At 42.6% G+C, this 22,833-nt stretch overlaps 1 protein-coding gene across 1 annotated transcript in view; it reads right to left on the bottom strand.

Moving 5' to 3' along the window:
- Positions 1-3,221: 3,221 nt before the first annotated feature.
- The window catches only part of LOC115792036 (spectrin beta chain, non-erythrocytic 4-like), a 52,405-nt gene continuing 32,793 nt past the window's right edge, over positions 3,222-22,833 (bottom strand). Inside the window, exon 8 of the mRNA XM_030746390.1 lies at positions 3,222-4,625. Coding sequence (XP_030602250.1) covers positions 4,326-4,625 — 300 coding nt within the window. The 3' untranslated portion in view covers positions 3,222-4,325. The remainder of the gene's footprint in view (positions 4,626-22,833) is intronic.

Below are 22,833 nucleotides of genomic sequence, written 5' to 3'. Positions count from 1 at the left end.
ATATGCATTTTTATTTCAAAACAGTAATTACTGGACACAACATGTTTCCAGCTTCACTGAACAGTCAGTTTTTTTTAAATGGAGGACTTCAGGTTTCCATATCCTACTCATAAACTGCATTTGAATGACTGTTACAGTGCTGGTATATTAGTGTTAAACTGTGAGTAATGCAGGGCTTCTTCAGCAGATGCATTTGAAAACAGCCCCGGACATATTTATACCACACACAGAAACAGTGAAACAACCACTATTTGTAAACAGGTTAGCAACAGCATAGAAAAAGAGGGGAGTTCAGTGCAGAGAAATGATAAAATACTGGTAATAAACTCAGGCTGTGAACAGATACAGATATGACAATCTTAAAACTACAACACACATAGACCTTGCCATTCTGCCTCAGGCATCCACCCTCTGTTCTTCTCTGTGTCATCCCACTGCCTCATATATCACAGCAAGTCCTCCTTCAGTGCATGTGTGTGTCCAAGGACTGAAGACTACAAATTCAGCTCCTCCTGCAACAGACTGAACATCACCCAAGCTTAGGTGCAGACCAGACAGCAAGGAGAGGAGCAAAAGTCAAGGTCCAGATTTATTTAACCACTCCTCATTCTCAGCCAAGAATGTCACTGACATGGCAGGGGACGTGTTCTCCAGTGAAATTACAGTACCTGAAACAATCTCTAAATGTGGGTGAATTTTTTTTTTTTTTGTCAACCTCAAGTTGAATTGTTACTTTCTTGTTTTGGTTTAAAAGATACTTGCAATATGTTAAAGAGACAAGATGCACTGTTTTGGTGCAAAATAGAGTTTGAACAGAGAGCATGTATGTGTTTTAGAACAAGAAGAGGTCCAGAATTTATCTTAGAAACACAGTCATCAAATCCTTATCAGGTTTGCAGAAATTAAACATATGACTGCATTGTGAAGACATATACAAAACAAGTTGAAACCTACACAGGGGAAAAAGACAATTGCAAAATGAAGGGATGAACAGATTTTATGAGACAACACCACATTTCATATTTCCATAGACACATATTGACAGATTTAGCTCAAATCAAGAACAAATTTAAATGTGCATTCTTAAAAATATACATTAAGTTGTGCAGAATTTGTGCAATACTGTATACATGGATGTTTTTATTCAAAAGAACAGACTAATGTTCCTCACTGTGTGTGTGTGTGTGTGGGGGGGGGGGGGCTACACTTGAGTGCAGGAAAAATTGCATGGACTTTTATTTTTACTCACATTAATTATTCACGTCTGTTCACATTTAAAAAAAAGCACCTCATGGATAAGAGAACTTTCATCGGGTCATCAGCCAAGAATACAGCATTTTTTTTTTTTGGTGCACCATTTACTGTACGTACAGGAGGAGATCTGAAGCATTTAGAGAAGGTCTTCATATGGAAACAGTCTGGAGCCCTTCAGCAATCATTCTCTCTCACAGTAAAGTGTCAGCAAGGCTCTGACTAATCATACATTTATTGACGGTTTAAGCTGTGTTTACATAATTTATAAATATTTTACTGTATGTTATATGTAAATTACAACCACCACATTTGTTATACAACTTTGGAAGGCTTCAGCATAGAGAATATGAAGTTGTTACTGCAGCTATCTTGTGATGACAATGCTTGTCTTTTCAAGTCTGAGAACACTGGAACAATTCATCTTGTAAAATCTTGAAATCTGTGTATGTATACGTGTGTATGTATACGTGTGTGTGTGTGTGTGTGACCACATCAATTCCACATCACATTTGCATCAGCAAGTTTGGAGGTTTATTTAATGTCATAGCAGCAAATTTTAATGTAAAGTAACAAAGACGTATACACTTGTAAGACCATCAATCAATGAAGGAAACAGATTTTGCACAATATTTTTCTCTTCAGTCATGTTTATGCTGCCTATTTAATACGTTGACTGTTATAACATAGTGGAAAATATCCCTGTCCCCCCACACTCCCTGTGTATTTCATAAAAGTAATGGGAAGCAAAACTTTCAAATGCACATGGTAAGGCAGGCTAAGTATCTGCCATGAATCAGAACAATCACAACCACATGAAAATACTATAGCATCTAATCCAATGACTGAAAATACATATTGCAATGACAGACGAGTGTCGGGTCAAACAAAACATTATTCATGATTAAAGAACCAACGTTCTGTAGTTCCAGCAGACTGCGTGACATGGCACTTATGTAAAAGCAAACAGCGAGTGACAAATAAAAGAAGAACATTCACATTGTAGCACAACTGATCAGTTTGCATTCTTGTAATGTGTAAGTGGACTTTTGGTGTTTTCAGAAAGGAAGACTCTTAAGAAGTTTTTACAACACTGAAATATGGAAAAATGGAGAAAAAAAAAATCATTCTCACAGCCAAAATTGAGGAAAATCTGAGTTTCTCATTAGCTCCAAAATAAGCACTGGAAAGATGATTTGAACCTACATGTGTAAAAATAATTGACATATATGACAAACGAACAAATAAACAAAACAAACAAATAAACAAACAGGAGGTTCTAAAATAAAATAATCACTGTGATGACAGAACACTGTACTCCAGTCTTCCACCCAGAGCAGCATGAAGTGAACTGCTCGGGCTAGTTGATTTTGTTGTGTGTGTAATCCATAAAGTTAGCACACCCCTCACAGACACACTGACAGCTATTATTACATGGGGGCAATCTTCAATCTGATATGAATAAATATAAGCATATAAAAATACAACAAGCATACCTACAGTATACCTGCTGCTTTTCCCTGGTGAAACATGTTTAATACAACTAGATACTGGTGTACTTGTATATACACTGTGATAATTAACAGTGACTCCTAATTTGCATAATTTTCATTTAAATGTAATAAGCATTAATATATTTGAGTGACGACTGTTTTTTATTTGTGGATTAATACAAATGTTTTGATTTTACCCACTTCAGCTCAGAGTATGGTTTTATTAGAGCACAGGATTTATTGGTATACATACAAAGAGAGGTCTATACAATTCATGACTTACATTTAACTTGCCTTTGATGGATAGGTTCCAATTGGGTTGAACTTCAAATGAAAGACAGAGGGTACAAAGAGGTTTCACCCCTCACAGAACAGCTTCGGGGGGTGGGGGGGGGGGGGGGGGGGGGGGGGGCACCACAAACCACGTGGTGATTAAGCACACCTGAAATCAGTACATTCTGTGAAAAAAACAGCAGTGATACAGTACAGACAGCAGAAGGAGCCATTTGGCTTCTTTTCATGCTTTCTGTCGAGAGAAGACAGCTCTGCTTTTTCAGACTTACCTCTGGACTACAACAGCAAATACCTCCCACCCAGGTTATTGCAGTTCCACTGCTGCCCAATTTATGTCAAGAACATAGAAATAAAGGCAAGTTTAACAGGTGCACTAACAGACTATTTCATGCAATGGTCTGATTTTTGTCATGTATACAAAGGCATTGTCTCAGGCTTAGTGTTACTTTGAGCATTGCCACTTTTAACATGCCTTGGGGGCAAATGGATCATAATTGGAAGGAAAGCTCTTTTCTGCACACGGATTGTTGTGGAGAGATCATAATAAGAATCAGAAGAAGGGAAAAGAAACTGTGGAAATGACACCAGTGAAGTCAGGTGGTAACACAAGCATTCCATTATATTAAGATGAGTCAAAGCTAGCCATGTGATGGGGGTTAAATGTCACTATGATTAGTATACAGATGTGTTGGGTGTTTAAGGTGCACGACTGCCTGGAGTAAGCTTATCTGGATGTGACAGAAATTATAGTTTACAGCTGCTTCTTACATTACGTCTTATTTCCTTTTCCCCCATTTCTCTCACCAACAAAGAGGAAAAATAAAAAAGTATATTGCTTCAAAAACATTTGTCTTTTTTACTATTGTGAAATATTTCATTTGCCACTTCTCAGGTTTGTCTAGATAGACAGAGCATTACATTATCAGTCAAAGATACATAAAGAAAGATGCTGTGAATCCAAGAGATTAAACGATCAACAATAGGAAGTGACAGTGACTAATTCCTGGAACCATTTGTTAGAGTCTGTCTGTCCATCTCAGAGAGCCTCCTATCTACTAGCAGGTGGCCCACCACAAGCACTGATGTTTTTCCTGGGTGAAGGGGAGAGGCTGAGAGATTAGTCTGTCACAGTTACAATACTCAATCGAAGGACCATGGCCTCAGCATGTTCCAGCTGTGTGACTGAGGACCTGCAAACCTAACTGCACATGCTCTCCATCCATCCCTCCCACCCACTGCCTCCTATGCCTTTTGTCAGTGAGTAACAGTAAAACACAAAAGGGCTTCTCATTTGCTTTTTCCAGATGTGCTGGAGCCCCCTGCCCCACCCTCCAGCTTGTCAGCAATTTCAGATGTGTCTAACTTCTCAGAGCCATCGCCTTTCTCTGACCTCTCCTTCTCAGACCTCTCCTCCCCCTCAGCAAGCTCAGACCTCTCTGACCTGGCATCTGCATCCCCCTCTGACTTCTCCTTCCTCTCAGAGCGGTCGGGATCCATAGATGAGGTGCCTGGCTTGTCCCACTTGACCATGGCCTCATGCTCAGCTATACAGGTGGTGATATTTGAAGTCCATGCCTTCAGGTCCTCCTACAGAGCCCAGAATGAGACAGACAGCTTATATAAGGAGTCTACTCATCATATAAGGTTTTTCTTTTGCATCTGATTCATGTTGTGGTTTGGGATTTTGCAAATCTCATCTTTACAAATCCAAATCTGAGACTGCAGCACAGAAGCAAAGCATCCAAATGAAACTGTGCATTTTCCTTACTTGAATAAAGGGACTTCAAGTGTTGGTAAAAAGTGGTCGGTGGATCTGGTGGGAAAAAACAATCTAATCGAATTTGCCTCTGATGGAAGGTTGCACCTCTCCTTTATTACATCAGTGGTTTGTGGCTTTGGGCTGCGCCTCTTTCACCCAAATCAAACCCATCAGTTACAAAGTGGAAAGATTTTGAACTCTAAAGACATAACCAGTGATGGAGGAAGTATTTAGGTCCTATACATAAGTAAATATACCAATATATGAATGTAAAATGGAGTATTTTCATTTCATTTAATTAGAATCTCACTGGATTCTCTTAATCATCTCACACTCTAAGGGGTTGTGGGATGATTAATGTGACAGAAACAAAGAAATAAAAGTCCAAGAAAACTCTGTGTTCTTTTAAAGTGTTTTGGGGAGTTATTCTATTTATTTTATGAAACCAAAAGTACAGGTGAAGTTTTTAGGAGAATGTCTAATCAAAAATTTAACACAGAACTTGACAAAGGGTCTCAACCATTTACTGATGTTTTTAGATGTTATAAGCCAAAACAAACACAGCTGCAAAATAAACACAAATCGTCACCACTCCACCGCCATGCTTAACAGCTGGGCATGAGGCATTTGTGCTGATATGCTGTGGTTTTATAATAACTCTGTTTGTCTGCCCAAAGGATGTTGTTCGAGATGTCTTGTGGTTTGTTCAGAGGCAACTTTGCAAACCTGAGCTGTGCTGTTGTGTTCCTTCTAGAGAGTCCAGCCATACTTGTTTGTTTTTGGGGTTTTTTTGCATTTTTGGCCACATCGGCTTTTATCGACAGTGGAGAGAGACAGGAAATGGGGGCAAGTTGGCGACGGGCCGGGACGCGAACCTGCGCTGCCCGCACCGCAACGCGGTATATGTACAGTATGTGGTCGCTGGCTTCACCACTAAGCCACCCAGGTGCCCTATACTTGTTTTAACATTTAGCACAGATATTGACTAGCTGAGGTTGTATTTGCTTGATTTTAAGACCTGCTAAGGACTAGATTATTTTTTATCACGTTCTGGTATGTAAAACATAACAACTGAAAGAAGGTGCACTTTTTACAATGACTGTAACCAGAAGGTTAAGGGTTGACATACAGGTGCTAGTCATAAAATTAGAATATCATGAAAAAGTTGATTTATTTCAGTAATTCCATTCAAAAGGTGAAACTTGTTTATTATATTCATTAATTACACACAGACTGATATATTTCAAATGTTTATTTCTTTTAATTTTGATGATTATAACTGACAACCAATGAAAACTCTAAATTCAGTATCTCAGAAAATTAGAATATTGTGAAAAGGTTCAAAATTGAAGACACTTGGTGCCACACTCCAATCAGCTAAGGCTTTTAAATGGTCTCTCAGTTTAGTTCTGTAGGCTACACAATCACGGGGAAGACTGCTGACTTGACAGTGGTCCAAAAGATGACCATTGACACCTTGCACAAGGAGGGCAAGACACAAAAGGTCATTGCTAAAGAGGCTGGCTGTTCACAGAGCTGTGTACAAGCAATAGGGATAACCACACCCTGGAGAGGACTGTGAAATAAAACCCATTAAAAAATGTGGGGGAGATTCACAAAGAGTGGACTGCAGCTGGAGTCAGTGCTTCAAGAACCACCACGCACAGACGTATGCAAGACATGGGTTTCAGCTGTCGCATTCCTTGTGTCAAGCCACTCTTGAACAAGAGACAGCGTCAGAAGCATCTCACCTGAGCTAAAGACAAAAAGGATTAGACTGCTGCTGAGTGCTCCAAAGTTATATTCTCTGATGAAAGTAAATTCTGCATTTCCTTTGGAAATCAAGGTCCCAGAGTGCTGATCTTGAGCACCGTACCAGATCAATTTTTTTTAACCTAACTATCCCATGATGTGTGTTTGTTTCCTTTTTCTCGGGACTGATTGTACCGGCAGCACCAGTAGTGGTAGTGGCTGGGGACACCCATCTCTCTATGTTAGTCTTGTCTGTTTTTCTTTGGATGGTTGTTCTGAATGCAATTCGAAATTAATCATTATAAAACGAATTAGTTGTATAATTATTAATTTCGTTGTATGTATAATGACAATAAAGTTCTATTCTATTCTATCTGCACACAGTGCCAAAGCTACCAGTTACCTGGTTTGAGGACCATGGTATCCCTGTTCTTAATTGGCCAGCAAACTCACCTGACCTTAACCCCATAGAAAATCTATCAAGTCAAGTCAAGTCAAGTCAAGTTTATTTATAAAGCACATTTAAAACAACGACGTTGACCAAAGTGCTGTACAAGATCTGTAACCCCAAGGACTATACTAAATAAAAATAAAAATATATAAATAAATAATAAATAATAAAATAAAATAAATAAATAAAAACATTAAGAACAATAAATAACATAAGAAAATTAAAAATTAAAACGTTTAAAACAAGTACCATAAAAATACCATAAAACAATCATCTAAAAGGAGGTAGCACTGCAGCCAAATGCCAAGGAAAAGAAATGTGTATTTAATAGAGATTTAAATGTGTGTATCGTCTGAGCTGTGCGGATATGGAGAGGTAGATCGTTCCATAGCTTTGGTGCTGCTGCTGCAAAAGCTCGATCACCTCTCTGTTTTAGTCTAGTTTTAGGCCTCTGTAAGAGCAGCTGGTTCGATGACCTCAGAGCTCTTACAGGGGTGTGACAGTGAAGCAGCTCAGACAGATACAAAGGTGCCAGTCCGTTTAAGGCTTTAAAAGTAAGCAATAAAATCTTAAAATCAATTCTAAAACGGACAGGGAGCCAGTGAAGGGATGACAGGACTGGGGTAATGTGTTCATGCTTTTTTAAACCGGTTAAAAGACGAGCTGCCGCATTCTGGACTACCTGCAGGCGGCGCACAGATGATTGATCTATGCCAAAGTACAGAGAATTACAGTAGTCCAGGCGGGAAGTAATAAAAGCATGAATAACTTTTTCCAGGTCCTGCTGCGGGAGATAAGGTTTTACCTTGGCAATAACTCTGAGTTGGTAAAAACTGATTTTGGTAACAGCACTTACTTGCTTCTCCATTTTAAAACTACTATCTAAAATGACACCCAGATTTTTCACAGCATCACGACAGTGAGGAGCCAAATGACTCGGAGTGCCAGAGGAGTAGCTTGAGGGGTCAAATTTACCAAAGCATATGACCTCGGTTTTGCTTTCATTAAGATTTAGGCAATTGTTTCTCATCCAGGACTTGATGTCACTTAGACAGTTCAGCAGGGGTTCCCATGGATCTCTGCTGTTCAGTTTGATGGGCATATACACCTGGATGTCGTCAGCAAAACAGTGGAAACAAATATTATGTTTCCTAAAAATCGACCCTAGAGGCAACATATACAATGAGAAAAGAATTGGGCCCAGAATGGACCCCTGAGGCACTCCACAAGAAAGCTTTGCTGTGGTAGAAAAACAGTTTCCTAGATGGACAGAGAAACTTCTATCAGTAAGATAAGATCTGAACCAAGTCAGAACTGTGCCTTTAATGCCAATTTCATGTTCTAGGCGGGATAGAAGGATCTCGTGGTCCACAGTGTCAAAGGCAGCTGACAGATCTAGAAGTACTAAAACTGCAGGACTACCAGAGTCCACAGTTAAAAGCAGATCGTTAAAAACTCTTAAAAGAGCTGTCTCTGTGCTGTGACGCATTCTAAAACCTGACTGAAACTTTTCCCACATTCCATGTTCACTTAAAAATGCTTGAAGTTGCTTAAAAACAACTTTTTCAAGAACCTTGGATAAAAATGGTAATTTAGAAATTGGTCTGTAATTTGAAAGAACATCAGGGTCAAGGTTCTTCTTCTTGATTAGAGGCTGTACAACTGCATGTTTAAAGGCAGCTGGAACACAACCAGATGCAAGCGCACTGTTAATCAGAGCGAGGATAGTTGGTCCCACTGAATCAAAAGCCTCTTTAAAAAGGCGAGACGGAACACAGTCTGTGGGAGAGTTTACAGGTCTCATATTCTGAATCACCTCCTTTAGTGTGGAGAGTGTGACAGGCTCAAACTGCTCAAAGACAGCTCTGCTGGGAGGAGGTGCAGATGAGTCTGTTTCAGGCTGAGGTGATGAAGGCCTGAGGGCAGAAATTTTTTCCACAAAAAATTTCTTAAAGTTTTCGCACAGTGCAGGACAGACCTTGGCTTGGTTTACATTACAGCGAGGATCAGCGAGTGAATTAAAAACACTAAAAAGAAAATGAGGCCTGTGACTGTTACTTGAAACAATGTTAGAGAAATAAGCAGACTTTGCATATTTTACTGCTTTCTGGTATTTCAATAAACAGTTACGCAGGGTCTCTAAGGAGACATGGAGCTTATCCTTTTTCCACCTTCTCTCAGCGCGTCTGCACTCACGTCTGAGAGCGCGGGTTGTCTCATCCAGCCAGGGCTGGGAGGAAGGTTTGGTGCGTTTGGTTGTAAAAGGGGCAATACAGTCCAGTACAGCAGTACAAGTAGATATAAAAGAGTTAGTGAAGTCCTCGGTATTCAGGCTCAAGCAAAAATCCAAATTGCTTAAGTCAGAGTTTTTAAAAGCAGCTGCAAAATCAGCAGCGCATGAAGAGTTAACCAAGCGCACACGACGTGTAGAGGATACTCTATTTATCCCAGAGCTGGGGAGCGCTGCTGTAAATAAAACAGGAAAATGGTCCGATATACCACAGTCACGTATCCCTGTGATGCAGACTCTAAGTCCATAGGACAACACCAGATCCAGTGTGTGACCTTTTTCATGAGTGGGACCACACACGAGTTGTGTTAAGTTAAAAGAGTCAATAAGCGAGGCAAATTCTTTAACCAGTGGACCACTCTCACAACACACATGAATATTAAAGTCGCCAACAATTAAAATACGGTCATATTTTAGTATGAGACCCGTCAGCAAGTCAGCAAAGTCCCCGATGAAGTCCTTCGTGCACTTCGGTGGTCGGTAAATCACCGCGCAGAGCACCGAGGGGGAAGAGTTTATCTCCAACAGCTGCAGTTCAAAGCTGGCGTACAGGTCTGCCGAGACCTGACGACAGCGAAAACTGCATTTAAATATTGAAGCAAGTCCTCCACCTTTTCCAGAGATCCGCGGGGAGCTGAAGAAAGAACAGCCGGGAGGTAAAAGTTCGGAAAAAGGTGCAGACTCACCAGCATGAAGCCACGTCTCAGTCACAAACATAAAATCCAACTGCTGTGCGATGAAAAAGTCATTGAGAAGGAAAGTTTTGTTGGCTAACGATCTAGCATTTAGTAGGGCCATTCGGATGTCCAGATCCTTGTTAGCTGAGGCCGGGGCCCGCTTCAACAGGCGAAGGTTAGCATGGTTTACGCCGCCTCCACGATCCCGCATCCTGCGCCAGGACGAGGGACGCCGAGTCTCCAGGATGACAGGTGGGACAATCGGCCTGATCCAGCGACGCCCGAAATGCACAGGCAGCCCAACAGCCTTGAGGCAGCAAAGACCACCATCCAGGGGGTAATGAACAGACAAACCTAGGAGTCTCAGGTAAGTTTTGACCCGCACCGCGATACCTCCACGCTTTCTGCGTCTCCTCTGGCGTTTGTTGGGGACCGGAGCACTGGGCAGCCGGCGCAAATTCTCAGGTACATCCGATAGGTGTGGAGGAAAAATCGTTGAGTTTTTCTTTACAGTATATGCTGGTACCAAAACAAACTGGAGGTTTAGAAGTGTCTGCCGATCGTAGGTGATCAAAGCGGAGACATCTGGGCAGATGACTACCAGGAACAGAGCGACAGCAAACAATACACAGAACAGCTGACGGCAGCCCGTACACAGTGGCGCCATCTTGGTTCATGGCTGTAATGGGGGGTATTGTGAAGAGGAAGATGCGATATGCCAACAGTTCAGAAAAGCTGAAGACCACTATCAGAGCCACCTGGGCTCTCATAACACCTGAGCAGTGCCACAGACTGATCGACTCCATACGACGCCGTATTGCTGCATTAATCCAGGCAAAAGGAGCCCCAACTAAGCACTGAGTACTGTACATGCTCATACTTTTCATGTTCATACTTTTCAGCTGGCCAACATTTCTAAAAATCCTTTTTTCTATTGGTCTTCAGTAATATTTTAATTTTCTGAGATACTGAATTTAGGGTTTTCATTAGTTGTCAGTTATCCATCCATCCATTCGCTTCCGCTCATCCTATTCAGGGTCGCGGGGGGGGGGGGGGGGGGGGCTGGAGCCTATCCCACCTGTCATAGGGTGAGAGGCAGGGTACAGTACACCCTGAACAGGTCGCCAGCCTGTCGCAGGACCAACACAGAGAGACAAACAACCTTTCACACTCACATTCATGCTTTCATTCACACCTATGGGCAATTTAGTGTAGCCAATTAACCTAACCCCAGTAAGTGCATGTCTTTGGAATGTGAGAGGAAACCGGAGTACCCGGAGGAAACCCAGTTGTCAGTTATAATCATCAAAATTAAAAGAAATAAACATTTGAAATATATTAGTCTGTGTGTAATGAATGCGAATATGGAAGGATTGAGTCTCTTAATGAGCCTGCCATTCTCAGCCACTCAGTGGTGGGAGTAACTGTATATAAACAGCGCCTCTACCTGTCTCCTCCTTACTCTCAGCTGATTGTCATTTCCGGGCTTCCAGTCCCAGTCCCAGTTCCAGTTCCCAGCAGAATAGCAGAGCTGTATGCTCCTGGCACCCGTATAGGCTGCGTTAAGCAGATGTGCTGCTGTGGTGAGTGTTTCCTCTCTTTCTGCATAACAAATGTGTTTCTGAGGCTAACGCTATTATGATCACAGGTGAACGTTAGCTAGCTGTTCCTTTCAGTGGATGCGTGAGCCTGTTTGGAAATAGGTCCTCCGGCTGCCTTACCTAGGGCGACAACATTCTCAGCTCCCAGCTGACTGGAGCCACTGCTGTCCTGTCCGGTCCGGTCCTGTCCTGTCCGGTCCTATGCTGTGCTGTCCTGTCCTGTCCTGTCCACTTTTAAAAGGCAGGGACGTGTGTTCTTTTTCCTTAGTAGTTTTTGCTGTGTAATGGTAAATGGTAAATGGACTAGTTCTTATATAGCGCTTTTCTACTCAGTCAGAGCACTCAAAGCGCTATTACAACATGTTTACATTCACCCATGCACTCCCATTCATACAAGCACTTCCATGTTTGCTAAGCTAAGTGCTTTTTTAATTAACTATCATTCACACACATTCATACTCCGACGGGACGGTCGGAGAGCAACTTGGGGTTAAGTATCTTGCCCAAGGATACATTGGCATGTAGCCTGGAGTAGCCAGGAATCGAACCGCTGACCTTCTGATCAGTAGGTGACCTGCTCTACCTACTGAGCTACAGCCACCCCTAATTATACTATTAATGTGTTTTTGTTTTTTTTAGATATTGGCGAACTGAGACAGGACAGCAGTGGTTCCTTCTCCTCCCTGTGAGCTTCATGTAAATTTGGCAAGGCGCCTTCTCCAGGTTTGACTTTTGTGGTGCTCTGATCGGGTATCAACCATTCGCTGTGTCCTTTCTGCAGTTATGGAGGCAGAAATACAGGAACTTAGGGAGTTAACTGTACAGCTTAAAGCTGACAATGAACGGTTGAGACAGGAACAAGCTGGCCCTAGTGTTTTGCCTTCTATCTCTTCCGCACCAGGTACTGCCCCTTCCACTCTTAGTGCCCCTGTAGCAGAAAGTCTTTGTGCCTAGAAATAGAAAGTGTACCATCTTTAGGGGACAAACAGGCATAGGGTTGAGTGAGTGGTTAGAGGAGGTGCAGGGATGTATGAGGGCCCGTTGTTTAGCTCAAGCTGATCAACCGTTCTTCCTTGTTGACCATTTAGAGGGTGAAGCCAGAGATGAGATTAAATATCATTCTAGCGCAGAGAGAGGACCCAGACCACATAATTGCTATTTTGCAGGACTTGTACGGGTGTTCAGATTCCTATGTTGCATTGCAGGAGGTTTTCTTTTCCAGGCAGCAGCAAGAGGGAGAAACTCTTCAGGAGTTCTCCCTGGCTCTGCTGGGCCTCATGGAGAAGGTGAAGCAGCGTGTGCCTGCTGGCATGCAGAATTTTGGGGTTCTCCTGAGAGACCAGTTTGTGGAGCATGTGTCAGATAGCTGTCTGCACCATGAGTTAAAGCAATTGGTGCATAGGCAGCCTAATTACACCCTGCTTGATGTTAGGGCTGAGAACATCCGATGGGAGTGGGAAGGATTATCTGGTGGCACGAGTCATTCAGTTCCCTGGGTGTTCGTTGTCCTGTATGGTGTTCAGGGCAGCTCTTCAAATGCTGTTCCTTCCCCATTGTCAGACATGCATGAGATGAGAGAGATGTTAAAGTGGCAGCAGGAGCAGCTTAATCAGCTAAAGTTTGGCTCGGCTGCAGAGCTCTCATCAGCATCGTTGTTCTTCACATACTGGCCCTGTAATATGTCGGCGCTATAATCAGCCTGGTCATTTTGAACGAGAGTGTGATGGCATTCGCGTGTCTATTCATGCACAACTTTCATTCAATCCTGGTCAACGATCCCATTCAGCTGCAGTGTCGGAAAACTAGCACCCACCAAACTGCAGAGCCACGGTTTGGGTGGGGCAGCTACTGGCTCACAGGCTGTCTTAGAGGCTTCTAAGCTGATTTCATCTTGTCCCCAGTTAGATGTGGACATGGGTGGAGTGAAGGTCCCTTGCTTAATAGATACCGGCTCTATGGTGTCGACAGTGTCTGAGAGCTTTTTCCGCCAGCATTTTGAACCTTGGGGTCAGGAGCGCCTCCAAGAGTGCCACTGATTGCAATTTAGCTGCTGAAAATAGAAGTCACTGTGACGTCATCGCCTAATTTGCATAATTGACCTTTAACTGCCATGATTATTATGTCAGTATTGTGTTATATTTATTATTTGTTTACATACATTTTTTTGTATGTTATTTTCTTTGAATATTGTCGTGTCATGTGAAAGCTACGAAGGAACTCTTTTGTATGTTTACATGCACGTTTGTTCCTCTGGGGACACACTTGAGTTTGCGCTTCCTCTGCTAGAACAGAAGAAAGCAGGTGAAGCACGGGGAAAGATCTGAAGTCCACTGAAAGTTTAAGTATAGATCTAAGAAGGTATAAAAGTGCATTGTTTTTTGTTCTGAAGAGTTTTTGTTATACAAGGAAACTCATTTCCTCTTGGTTATGTGCAGCCAACGAGGTATGACCGCTATATGTTTATTTGAATGTTGCATGTTCGTTGTTTTTAATCAATGCCCGCTTGATGATGCAATGTATCCTTATTTTGTGTAATATCATACCTTGCACAGTTCGACGGTGGACTTACAGCGACGATGGGTGTTGAGGTGCGGGAGAGAATAAATCCATCAGTAACTAAAGAATCGTGGTGTCGTGTATTTCCTGGAGGGAATGAAAGTCGAACTCGGAACCTGCGTGAAGTTTCCGTAACCTGCTCGCGCCCAAAAGCCCGCCCACTCAGGAAGCGCAGATAAGACACTGTTTAACATTAAAGACACACAAGCCTAAAAGACACACAATAAGCCAGACACTGAAGTTTGTGTTCTGAAGAGTGACACAAAGACTGAAAAATTACAAGGGACTCTGTGTAGCCTCATAACAACATTGTCTGAAATGATATGAGATTGTATAACGGTATTTGATTTAATGCTTTTTGAGTTATGTTTTTCATTGATTGTCTTTGTAAAAAGGGGAATTATCTGCTTTAAAGGTAAAGTAAATGCTCTATGTTTAGTCAGCTGACATGAACGGACAATTTATATTCTCAGGTATTTTCCTGAGTTATTTTATGGAAGTGCTGCAATGAGAATCCTCTATAACTGACTGTCAGACATGTTCAAGCCTTTATAATCTTAGCATACCTTAAGGAGCTGAGTAAAAATGGGCATCAGATATGATTTAGCCTATTTATGCAAGTTTTGAGCAAATGTTAATAATTACACTGTTCATTAGAGAAAGCTTGGTGCAGACAATTTCCAAGTAGTTTAAAAATGTCGCAAACAAGTAAAGATAGTCAGTCTAAGGCAGTTGCCAATGAACAAGCAGTGGAAGCATAGCAAGTTGATGAGTCTGCACAAGGAGCAACACAGTCTGAGCCATCTCTCAGAAGGGAAAGAGCCTGCAAACTAACAGAAAAGGGAAAAGACTTGCACAGAGAAAAAATGCATGGCCTTCTGCTTCGCTTTGACAGTCTTTATGGATGCTGGAAAGCTCTGACAAAGCTGGCTAAAAAAATCTTGTGGTATCGTAGATGTTTAATTGTTCTTACATATTTACATTCTGCAAGAGTATTTGTTATTTTGATGTTGTCAGCAATATGTGTTAATGCTGCAGTAACATTGAGCCCAGTAGGGGGCAGACTGAGACTGTTCTAAGCATTGAGTTGTAACTGTTTTTAGGGTAGAATAAGCGTGCCTGCAAAAAAGATGTCTGCTGCTCTTACAGTGTTATGTGTACAAGTAGTTAATGAACCAGCAGTTGGTCTGCTGGTTCATTAAAAGTGCGATCAAGCTGAATATGGATGATTATTTCCTGAAGATGTTACATCTTTTTGGCGACGAGGATTACGCAGAAAAGAAGTAAAACAAAAACGAGTGTGACAGGTTTGGCTAAAAGACAGAGGTAGAGAGAGAGCAGGGATACGAAGAGGAAACATGGCTACAATCTGTACGTTAGCACCGTACGATCCCAAAAGCCAAACATGGGATAAGTATAGTGAAATACTGGAGCAGTTTTTCGCAGCAAATGGGATTACTAATGCAGACAGGCAAAAGGCAATATTAATAAGTGTTACTGGAGAATCGACCTACAGCCTGATGCGTAACCTTCTCAGTCCAGCCAAGCCAAAGGACAAAACTTTCCAAGAGCTTGTAACTCTGATGAAAAACCACTTTGAGCCAAAGCCCAGTGAAATTGTGCAAAGGTACAAATTTGATTCCTGCAACCGCAAGCTGTGTCGCTTAGCACAGGATTGTAACTTTGGCAACACGTTGCAACAGAGGCTGAGAGACCAGATCGTCTGCGGAATTAATGATGATAGAATTCAGAGGCGTCTCCTGTCAGAAACAGACCTCACATTTGACAAGGCTCTGTCAATCACTGTGTCACTGGAGACTGCAAATAAAAATGCCCAGGACCTATGGACCTCAGGTGCAACAGCAAAATGTTTCAGCGTCACCCGAGGGTCGCAGGAGGCTCGTACCTTTACAGGAGAAAGCAGAGAGTGTTATCGATGCAAAGGAACCAATCACACAGCAGCCCACTGTAAGTACAAACAAGAAAAATGTCATTTTTGTGGCAAAATAGGCCACATAGCAAGAGCATGTAGGAACAAAGCTAAACAGAACCAGAAGAAGTATGGACTAAAAACTGAAAAGACAGACAAAAAGCAGAGTTCACACTACCATTCTCACAAAGTTCATGAGACAGGTGATGGCAGTAAAAGTGAGAACTCAGAAGAGGACTCATTCACACTTAACTGTATCAAGTGTATCCAAGAGCATCAGAGTAAACTGTACAGATTAGGGCACCGGAGTGCAGTGCACCTGAGAAAAGTAGACCCCTACACTGTGGATATGGAACTTAATGATAAAGTTTTAACCTTTGAAATTGATACTGGATGCTGCCTAACAGTTATGAATGAAGAGACTTGGAAACGCTGCGAACTCCCCAGCCTGAGGCCTGCCAAAATCAAGCTGGAATCGTACACAGGGGATCCTGTGAAGGTGATTGGTGTAACAGCTGTCAGAGTCAGGTACAAGCAGCAGAGGAAAACACTGCCCCTCGTGGTGGTCGAAGGGGACGGCCCCAGCTTGCTAGGACGAGGCTGGCTAGAGGAAATACACCTGGACTGGAGAGAAATCAAAAACAAACACAAAGTTAAGAAAGTGCACCAGGTAAAGACAACAGAAAATAATACACTACAGCAAGTGTTAAACAAACATGAGGATGTGTTCAAAGAGGAGTTGGGCACCCTGAAAGGCACGAAAGCGACCATTCATGTAAAACGGGATGCTACCCCATGATTTTTCCATCCACGATCAGTTCCGTTTGCCATGCGAGCAAAACTAGATGAGGAAATAGACCGACTGCTAAAAGAAAACATAATCTCACCCGTGAAATATGCTGAATGGGCGGCACCTGTTGTGCCGATTCTGAAGCCTATAGGGACAGTAAGGTTGTTTGGAGACTACAAGCTTACTGTAAACACAGTAGCTTCTCTGGAACAGTATCCAATACCCAGAGTGGAGGACCTGTTTGCAGCACTTTCTGGAGGAAAGCAGTTCTCAAAATTGGATATGAGCCACACTTACCAGCAAATACTTCTGGATGACGAGTCCAAAAAGTATGTGACAGTGAACACACACCGGGGGCTGTTCACAAATAACAGACTGCCTTTTGGAGTGGCGTCTGCTCCAGCCATTTTCCAGAGGACCATGGAAGGCCTTTTGAAAGGGATACCCCTAGTGGCTGTGCATTTAGATGACATTTTGGTGAGCGGGGTGAATGAGGCAGATCATCTAAAGAACCTGGATGAGGTGTTGGTCAGGTTGGAAGAGGCAGGCTTACGATTGAAAAGAAGTAAGTGTGTCTTCATGCAAAATGAAGTGGAGTACTTGAGGCACAGAGTGGACACACAGGGGCTCCACCCTGTAGAAAAGAAAGTTAAAGCCATCATGGATGCCCCTACTCCTACAAGTGCCACAGAACTCAAAGCATACTTAGGTTTGCTAAACTATTACAACAAGTTCCTTCCCAATCTGGCAACACTGCTGGACCCCCTGCATGAACTCTTAAGGAAGGACATGTGTTGGACATGGCAAAAGAAGCAAGAAGAAGCTTTTCAGAAATCAAAGGCTCTGTTGAACTCTGCAGATGTGTTAGTTCATTACTCAGCAGACCGAGAGTTAATTCTCTCTTGTGATGCATCTCCATATGGTGTGGGTGCCGTTTTGTCACATAAGACCCCTGGGGTTCATGTCACGCACACTCTCTTCAGCTGAGAAGAGATATTCTCAGCTTGACAAAGAAGGTTTGGCTGTAATGTTTGGCATCCAGAAATTCCACAAATATTTGTATGGTCGAGTCTTCACTATTTATACAGACCATAAGCCCCTGATTTCTCTTTTCAACATGAAGAAGCCTATACCTCAGATGGGCCCACCAAGAGTACAAAGATGGGCTGTGACATTGAGTGCCTATGAGTACCACATTGTGTACAAGCCTGGAAAACACAATGCAAATGCAGATGCGCTTAGCAGGTTACCTGTACCGGACACGGCCCCTGAAAAAGAGATGACAGAACAAGTCTTAATGATGGATGTCCTAGATGACACACTTGTGGACACCACACAATCAAACGCTGGACAGCTAAGGATATCATCTTGTCCCAGTTTCATGAGTACACCTTAAAGGGCTGACTGAGTACAGACTGATACTCGCTTCAAACCATATCAGCAAAGGAAAATGGAACTGAGTGTGAGGGATGGATGTGTGCTCTGGGGAGCTAGAGTAATTATCCCCACCAAAGGCAGAGACAAAATACTGAAACTTCTGCACCAGAATCACACAGGCATGTCAAAGATGAAGGGCCTGGCAAGGTCATATGTATGGTGACCGGGGATGGATGAGAGTATTGAAAGAGAGGTACAGTCATGAGACGAGTGTCAAAAACACCACAAATAACCACCCACTGCACCATTACACCCCTGGGAATGGCCAGAATCACCATGGTCAAGGATTCATGTGCATTATGCAGGGCCATTCTTAGGTGAAATGTTTCTCCTCATTGTGGATGCTCATTCTAAATGGATGGACATTTAGCCAGTGAAATCGCCTACATCACAGGTTACCATTGAGAAACTGAGAGAGTTTCAGTGTGTTTGGTCTGCCAAAAATGTTGTTATCAGACAATGGAACGTGTTTCACAAGTGCCGAATTTGAGACATTCATGAAGCGAAATGGAATTGATCATGTGAGATCAGCACCTTTTCATCCATCTTCCAATGGCCTGGCAGAGAGGGCAGTCCAGACCTTCAAGGAGGGGATGAAGAAAGTAAAAGGTGACACTTTGCAAACAAGACTGTCAAGGTTTCCATTCAGTTATCGCATTACGCCACATGTAACAACAGGCTTGTCACCAGTGGAGTTCATGATGTCTCGGAGACTCAGATCAGCTTTTGACCTGCTCATGCCTGATGTAAAAACCAAAGTGCAGCAAAAACAACTGAAACAGAAAGAGAGTCATGACACAACGAAGAAACTGAGAAGTTTTGCACCAGGAGACAAGGTGTTCATCAGAAACTACTCCTACGGTCCAAAGTAGATCCCAGCTGTTATCTTGAGCTCATCAGGTCCTGTGTAGTACACTGTCACCATTGGAAATGGTCAAACCCTGAAACAACATGTGGATCAGGTGAGATCCAGATTAAAAGACACTGTCCCAAGTGAACTGGACACAGAGGGGGAGCCGGGACCTGACACAGACTCGGGCTCCCACGACTGCTTACCCACCATAGTGGACACAACTTCACAACCCTTGTCATGTGAGCCTCAGGAGCTGCCACCTGCTCCAAACATCCAGGCTCAGCCTGATGCACCAGCTGCACCTGAGGTGCGACGTTCTCAGAGAGAAAGACGTTCACCTGTGCATCTCAAAGACTTTGTTAGATAGAGACTTTTTTCTTGGAGAAGTTATGTGCTCTAAGTTCACATTTGTTTCTTTGTAAAAGAAAAAAATATATATATATAATATTGTTCTATATTGGTGTATATTATACTGCCACTGTTTTACGTTTCAGACATGTACAAGTTGTCAACTTGAAGGGGAGGAGATGTGGTATCGTAGATGTTTAATTGTTCTTACATATTTACATTCTGCAAGAGTATTTGTTATTTTGATGTTGTCAGCAATGTGTGTTAATGCTGCAGTAACATTGAGCCCAGTAGGGGGCAGACTGAGACTGTTCTAAGCATTGAGTTGTAACTGTTTTTAGGGTAGAATAAGCGTGCCTGCAAAAACAATGTCTGCCGCTCTTACAGCGTTATGTGTACAAGTACGTTGGTCTGCTGGTTCATTAAAAGTGCGATCAAGCTGAATATGGATGATTATTTCCTGAAGATGTTACAAATCTGTAGTTAAACAGGATCCCAGTAACATCCTACAAGAACATATCAGCACTATCCAAGAAGAACTATCCAAATTGAATGCAGCATACGATGAATACAGAAGGACTGACAGCCCACCTCATGAAATGCGCCGCAAACTGGACAACTGTGCATCAGTTACCAGGATGCTCAATCTCAAATTCAAGGAATAAAAGAGAAGTTGATCTGGCCTCATGCTGACTCTGTATTTGAATCTTCAGTTTCCAGTGTTTCACCTCCAGAATCTAATTGTTCGAATGCTAAATCTATTCACTCTAATGTATCTTCAGTTAAAAGACAAGAAGCAGCTGCTGAGTATGCAGCTACACAAGCAGTATTGAAGATTATGGCAGAGCAAGAGTGCTACCAAGAGAAACTGCAAAGACTTGAGGCTGAAGATAAGCTAATAGTTGCAGACCAAGAAGCAGCTGCATTGACTCGCCATCTGCAGAGAGAAAAGGAGGAGGCTGAACGCAAGATGGAAGGCAAGAAACAAGAAGCTGCTCTACTGAGAAAACAGCAAGAAGAGAATGCTGTCAGAAAAAGATCAGTAGAAGATGTAAAAAGAGAGCTTCAACGTTTGGAGGAACTAAAAAGGCTAAATGCAGCCAAGGCAAGGCTTCAAGTCTATGAGGGAAATGAATCATATTCAGAACAGGAGTTTAAACCTCAGAGCCTTGAGTTACCTCTAGCTGTGCAAGCAGTTAGTGAGGTGAACTCCTTATATCGGCCTCCAAAACCACTAGGAGATGTGACCTCTAGAGGAGTGCTTCAAGATGATAAGGGGGAGTTTGCAAGGGTGTTGGCTGAGGCTGTATCAGCAAATAGGCTACCCATTCCAGAACCTACAATTTTTAGTGGGGATCCACTCAAGTTTAATCACTGGAAATTGTCCTTTCAGACACTAATTGAAAGGAAAAATATTCCAACTGCAGAGAAAATCTTCCTTCAGAAATATGTTGGAGGAGCAGCCAAAGAAGCTTTAGAAGGTCATTTTCTGACTGATTCAGAAGACTCATATTATGCAGCATGGGAGCTACTCAATTAACGACATGGTGACCCCTTTGTAATTGCCAAGGCTTTCAAGGACAAATTACATGCCTGGCCAAAGTTAGCTTCAAAGGAAAGTGCTGACTTAAGGAAATTTGTGGACTTTTTATGCAGTTGTGAATCTGCCATGGCTCACAATGAGAGTCTAAAAATTCTCACTGATGGTGTTGAGAACCAAAAGCTGACTGCCAAACTACCTGACTGGTTGTGTACCAGATGGAACCAAAGGGCCACACAGTATCAACTGGAGCATCAAAGATTTCCTAGCTTCAGTTACTTTGTGACATTCCTAACAATGGAAGCTAGCATTGCATGCAATCCTATAACATCTTATCATGCAGTAAGACAAGGTGAATCTGATAAAACCAAGATGAAGAGTCAAAACACTGCAACCTCAAAGAACCAAACTGCAGGTGCTAAGACCTTCACAACTAACACCAGCGAAAGGAACTTAGACACCTGTGTGTTTTGTAAGAAGATGGGGCATAGCTTGCAGAAATGTCACAAATTTCTTGAAAAGCTGATCACTGACCGAGTCAAGTTTGTTCAGAGTGAGAGACTGTGTTTCGGCTGTTTGAGTCCTGGCCACCAATCTAAAAACTGCAGTAACAGGATGGTCTGTGATACTTGTTCTAGACATCACCCCACCTGTTTACATGAAACTTGCTCAAAACATGAACAAGAACCAAAGAAAGGACAATCAAGAGAAATAAGTAACAGGAAAGAAAGCCACAGTCCACACAACTACAAGACATTGCCAAGGAAACCACATCCAACCGAGTTGTGCAAGATGGTAATAGCACCCAGACTTCAGCAATTGTACCTGTCTATGTGTCGGTGTCAAATGATTCAAACAAAGAAGTCCTAGTCTACGCGCTGCTGGATTCACAAAGCGATTCTTCATTCATCCTTGAGGAAGTGGCTGACGTTTTAGGTTCACATACAGACCATGTCAAATTGAAACTCTCTACAAAGTCATCCAAGGGGACAGTTGTATCCTGCAAAAGACTCAAAGACCTACAAGTAAGAGGGCTGTTCTCCTCTAAGAAGATCACAGTACCAACGGTTTACACTAATGAATTCATTCCTGCTAATCGAACGCACATCCCAACTCAAGAGACTGCCAAGACCTGGCCTCATTTGGAACATCTTGCAGAAGACATTGCTCCACAAATGGATTGTGAGATTGGCCTGCGGATTGGTTACAATTGCCCACAGGCTCTAATGCCTAGAGAAGTTGTATGTGGGGAGGGAAACCAACCCTTTGCACAGAAAACTGATCTAGGGTGGAGCATAGTGAGTACACCACTTCTCAGATGCCAGTGTCACCGGCTATGGGGAGTGTACTTACCTCAGAGCAGTTAGCTCAAACAGAGCCGTTCACTGCTCACTTGTGATGGGAAAGGCACGTGTTGCCTCTACCAAGGTAACCACCGTGTCACGGCTTGAACTATCAGTGGCAGTGGCAGCAGCAAGGACTAGTGTCATGCTAAAAAATGAACTTGAAATGGAGAACCTTCAAGAATACTTTTGGACAGACTCAAAGGTCGTCCGGTTTCATGTGATCGTAGCAAACAGGATCCAAAGAATCAAGTCCATTACAGATGCCAAGAAATGGCACTTTGTGCATTCTGAAGACAATCCTGCAGATCACGCTTCGAGAGGCCTGACAGTAGATCAGCTAATCGCCTCCAATTGGTTCACCGGTCCAGAATTTTTAGGGAAATGTGAACTACCCACAGGAGATGTAAAGGTGGAAGAGGTCATGGATAATGACCCAGAACTTCAAAAGACCCACGTGCTCAACAC

This window comes from Archocentrus centrarchus, chromosome 14 (genome assembly GCF_007364275.1).
Source record: "Archocentrus centrarchus isolate MPI-CPG fArcCen1 chromosome 14, fArcCen1, whole genome shotgun sequence".
Taxonomy (NCBI): Eukaryota; Metazoa; Chordata; class Actinopteri; order Cichliformes; family Cichlidae; genus Archocentrus; species Archocentrus centrarchus.
This window is presented reverse-complemented; position numbering and strand designations above follow the sequence as displayed.